The 5,441-nt window shown below is 38.7% G+C and overlaps 1 protein-coding gene across 1 annotated transcript in view; it reads left to right on the forward strand.

The window, feature by feature from the left end:
* LOC118341591 (extracellular calcium-sensing receptor-like) overlaps nucleotides 1-5,441 on the forward strand; it is an 18,151-nt gene that overhangs the window by 9,297 nt on the left and 3,413 nt on the right. Inside the window, exons 5-7 of the mRNA XM_035679887.1 lie at nucleotides 3,532-3,827; nucleotides 3,938-4,162; nucleotides 5,091-5,214. Of these exons, the coding sequence (XP_035535780.1) occupies nucleotides 3,532-3,827; nucleotides 3,938-4,162; nucleotides 5,091-5,214 (645 nt within the window). The remainder of the gene's footprint in view (nucleotides 1-3,531; nucleotides 3,828-3,937; nucleotides 4,163-5,090; nucleotides 5,215-5,441) is intronic.

Below are 5,441 nucleotides of genomic sequence, written 5' to 3' on the forward strand. Positions count from 1 at the left end.
CTGCGCAGAACCCTCAAACTCCCAGGCCCGAGCTTGAGGATGACCCAAGAGGGTGAGAGGGAATTTATATATATTTTTTTATATATACAGTAAGTAAAAGTAGTAGGTATATAGGTAAAGTGACGTCAATTACTCATCAGCCATCAGTGTGCTGCTAGTAAACTTCGTGCTGGAGAGTTCAACAGTCAGACAGTTAGACCAAAATGTTGTTTTATTCAACCATATGTTAGTATTTGTATGTATTTATGTATGTGTGTGATTCTGTGTTTGTTTGTGTATTTGTAGCATATATATATCTATATATATTTGTCAAGCACTTTGTAACTGTGTGTTTTAAAAGGTGCTATATAAATGTATGTAAATATGAAGTATTACTTACGTATTTACTTAGTGTACAGTACTGTAGAAGTTGTAGAATATCAGGTATGCAGGTTAGAATCCATGTTGGGTCTCCTCTCCCTGCAGAGAAAGAACACCTGTCTTGCTGTCTTTTTTTTTAGATTTAATTTAATTTGGCATTACTAATATAAAGGGTGGGATGTAATATACTGAGACATGCCTCCTGCGGTGATAAGCAAACACACCCAAGGGGTTACATTGTTGCACACAAAACCAGCACTAGGAATGAGATTAAAGTTGATTAAACTACATCACTGTTCTCTTTTCATCAAGCTCAAGGCATACCGGAAAGAGAACAATATGGTGCAACATATGATGCCCAGCCTATATTTAAATCAATCAATCAATCAATCAAACCATGATGGCAGAATATATAACATTAGAATGCATTAGTTTTAACTAGCTGTACCTAATAAACTGGCAGTTACAAAAATATGTCAATATATTTTTCATAGGGCTTTCTCAGTATCATTATCCTGTTACATCACTTATTTTTTCTACATTCAACAACTTTAGTAAATAAGGTGGGACTGCTGATGTCCAATCCAGTGTCAGTCTGTCATTAATAAGATGCTAGAATAAGAAGGTCCCATACTATATATAACATGCTTAATTCCTTGCTCTCTCTCTCTTTCTTTCTCTTTGGTGGGTCCAACAATATGACTCTACTCGCCTTATTTCCTTTGCTTTACTCTGTCTTTGTCCTCACTATATCTTATAACCCAGTTACCAGCTTTACCTCTCCAACCCCATCACCAGCCAAAGTGTGCACACTTCAAAACAGCTTTCAGCCAGCCTTTGTGGCCAGGGGTGACTATGTTATTGGGGGGATTTTCCCCCTTCACTATAACCAGGAGATGCCAGACCTCAACTGCACCTACAGACCACCGCCAGTGAGGTGCAATGGGTGAGTTTAATACATGTGGACTGGAAATCATAGTTGAAGCAACTGGTGTCAGATGTTGTACAACAAGCATGTTGTGAAACAAAAAAATGAATGGATTATGCAGGATGAATTTGTACATTGTACAAACAATTGTATATGTAGTGATGGCTTGAACTGACTTGCACTTAGATTTTAAGTTATCTATTTAGATTTGAGAAAGTTCCAGAGAAAGTCAAAAAAATATGCTTTATGTTATTGTTGTACTTTTGTGAGGGGTATCCTGCTCTGTGTTACACAAATATATAAACTGAATTGAATACTTGAATGTGTAAGAGTTAGGTAATGTTGGTAATATTACTTATAATAATTTTTCAAATTCTGAGTTTTTCAAGATGACATCAAATAATTTAGCAGTTATTTAGACCTGTAAAGAAAGGGATTACCAAATATATATCCTGATTATTTTTTAGAAAAATAGATGCAAATATGCAATTCAGACCTTCATATCAAAATATCATCTATGCCTTTAATTTGACCTTTTCTCCATACTTGCTGTGTTCATGTGTGTGTGGTGTGTGCATCTGTGTCTGTGGGGCTACAGCTTTGATCCCAGGGCTTTCCGCTGGGTTCAGACTATGAGGCTGGCAGTGGAGGAGATAAACCAGAGTACAGAGCTATTGCCCAATTACACCCTTGGATACAAAATCTTTGATTCATGTGCATATCCACTGACGGGACAGAGGGCTGCTATGGCTGTGTTGAACGGGCTGAACGAGGATGACTCTCCCCTGTGCAGCGGTGCCTCTCCGCTTCTCGCTGTGATTGGGGAATCTGGTTCTGCTCAGTCAATTGTAGTGTCAAGAATCCTGCAGCCTTTCAGAATCCCAATGGTAATGATACCACTATTCTTTTGTAATCCCCCCCAAAAAATCAACTTGTTACCTTATAATCTGTTTTCCTTCTGTACACAGATCAGTTACTTTTCTTCATGTGCATGTTTCTCTGACAGAAGAAAATATCCTACGTTCTTCAGAGTGATCCCTAATGATGACTATCAGGTTAGAGTTTGTCCAATTGTCCAAATACAATTTCAGCTCTGTAGCAATTAAAAGACATCATTTAAAAATCATACATTTCTGTGTTGTCTATTGGTATCCAGTTCACATGCACTTGCGGTGCAATGTAAAATCAATAGCTGAGAATTTCATCAACACAATATTTAAATGTCAGTTAACTGTTTTTTGTTTTTTTTTAAATGTTTTTAGTCGAAGTGAGTTGGCATTCTTTTCTGTTGAACCCAGGTGAAAGCCATTGCTCAGCTGCTGGTACGCTTTAACTGGACATGGGTGGGACTGGTGCGAGGGGACCATGAATACGGGCGCTTTGCTGTGCAAGGTCTACTGAGAGAATTACAGGATACCAAAGTGTGTGTAGCATACCAAGAAATGATCCCTCTGCTCTACAATCGCCAGAGGGCTCTGGAGATAATTGAGGTAAATGCAAAGACATGCTGCATTGAGTTTTAGAGCATTAAAGTTTTTATTTGACCTCAAGACCATTTTATTGTAGGTGCTGACTACACATAAGTGTCATCAAAGAGTTTGTGTGTAATTTTTATGTTATTTTCTCATAAAAACTAGAAAATTTGGTCACACTTTTAGGGTAATATAATGTAACAGGCCATAATTTGTATCAATTCAGACCAAAATAAAAATAGAGAAATAGTAATGTTAGATAGAAATAGAGAAGAGAGATAGAAATGTTCTTTATTTGACATTACAGGAACACGGGTAAATTATAATTTTCAGGTGATTATACACTCATGAAAACATATCTAAAATTATTACATAGCATTTCTGCCAATATATCCTCTTAAATGTTGCACATTGGACCTTTTCGTATTTAGTCTATACGGTATATTTTCAGTCTAAAATGGCATTAAGCCATTAATAATACTCTCTCTATTCCTTGTGAAAATCTTTCCTCCATTATCTGCCTCTTTCTAAAGGTGATGCGTAGTTCTTTGGCAAAAGTGGTGGTGGTATTTTCAGCCGAGGGGGAGATGACACCTTTCTTGAGAGATTACATGATACAGAACATCACTGGAATCCAATGGGTGGCCAGTGAGGCCTGGGTCACAGCATCTGTCTTTACAGGGAGCGAGTATTACCCCTACATGGGGGGCACCATTGGGTTTGGCATCAGGAAAGGTTATATATCCAGACTCAGTGACTACCTCCAGTCAGTAAACCCTCAGATGTATCCAAATAATCTTTTGGTTAAGGAGCTCTGGGAGGCTCTGTATGGTTGCAATCCTTCTTTGTCCTCTGGCACCCAATTACCTCCCTGCACAGGGAAGGAGTCCCTGTTGGAGCAGCATTCAGCCTACATGAATACATCCAGCCCTAGAGTAGCATACAATGTCTATAAGGCTGTATATGCAATTGCTCATTCCCTCCACAACCTTCTTCTCTGTCAACCAGGCAGTGGGCCTTTTCAAAACAACTCATGTGCTCAAAGCAACAACATACACCCCTGGCAGGTATAATATAGTATCCTTACTGTTACAGTACATTACATTGAAAATCTTGTTATTCTTGTTTGAATATTTCATATCATTTGAATATTTCATATCATCTACTGGTTTTCAAGCTCCAATACTACCTCCAAGAAGTGACATTTAACATTGCCGGGGAGGAGGTGAACTTTGACCTGAAGGGTGACTCCATACCCTATTACGATATCATCAACTGGCAGAGAGGCACAGGCGGAAACATTGAGTTTGTCAACGTCGGGTTGTTTGATGGAACCAAGCCTGCTGGAGAGGAGCTGGTGATCCAGGAAGACAGGATAATTTGGGCAGGGCATCAGAGTGAGGCAAGCTGCTCACACTGTGTTTTTACCTTCATCAGATGCCAACTGTTGAAGTTCTGTAGGTTGAGGTGGAGGTAAGTCAGGTGGGCAGGGCAAGAAGGATCTGATATTAGTACAGTAAACAGTAGCGAGTCAAGAGCCTCTTTGAAATGAAACATTGCATTTGTAAACATAAAAAGACCACTGTCTATTTTTCTTTAATCAATCCTGAAACTGAACTGATAAGTAGTCAGTTGTTTCCATTTATTATTTATATTTATACATATTGAATAGATGTACACATTCCTAAAGAGCTTATTGACAATAAATCCTCAGTTCAAATTATAGCCTCTACAAATTTCCTTCCTGATTGCATTTTCTGACCAAATAGTGAAGTAATTTCTCTTAAATTATGTGATCTCCTGGTTATACTAGTCCCATGTAAATATGTTGAACTCAATTCGTAGTACACCCCTTAGGTCTTAGGAAAGTGTATAAACACAAAACAGGCTAAAAGCAAGACCAAGAAACACTTGAATGAAACAAGTGACAGATTGGGTAGAGTAGGCCAGCTAACTGCACAGCAGATGTGCGAAGTAAGAACAGGTGTGTAGTTGGGTTTGGCAGTCTAATGGGTTGTAGGAAAGTGAATGGCCTGGGAAAAGCAGGGGCTGGAGATTAGAATAAAGAGCAATTCAGAGTGTGGCTGAAGAGAGACTGAGGAACTGATTGTGACAAAGACATTTACAGTAGTGTTCAACAAAGACCAGCACTACATCTTCACATTTAAGGAGCTGGAACCAGCAAATGTTGGTGGTTCTTAATAATTCAGAAAATAAATAAGCAATGATTAAAAAGGTCTTTTAAGCAATGGACAAATTAAGTAACTGACTAGTGATTTCAGCACTCTCATTTCACACTACAGAGCTGAAAGCCATTATCTGCTCCCTAGGTGCCAGTGTCTGTATGCAGTGCCAGCTGTCTTCCAGGGTCCCGGAAGGCTGTCCGTCGTGGGGAGCCTGTTTGCTGCTTTGACTGTGTACCATGTGACAGTGGCAAAATTAGCAATCAGACAAGTGAGCTTAAAACCAAATCATAATAGGCACAACAATTCATATCTAATATATTCTGTTAAAATCATGTAATATTTAAATACTGAATATTTCAAATGAGTTACTCTTTTCTAAACCCTTTTCCCTTTAGACTCAATAGAGTGCACATTTTGTCCGGAGGACTTCTGGTCAAACAAAGACAGAACAGCCTGCATCCCCAAGGAGGTGGAGTTCTTGGCTTATGATTCCTT

This window comes from Morone saxatilis, unplaced genomic scaffold (genome assembly GCF_004916995.1).
Source record: "Morone saxatilis isolate NCDOM2014 unplaced genomic scaffold, NCSU_SB_2.0 Contig8, whole genome shotgun sequence".
NCBI lineage: Eukaryota > Metazoa > Chordata > Actinopteri > Moronidae > Morone > Morone saxatilis.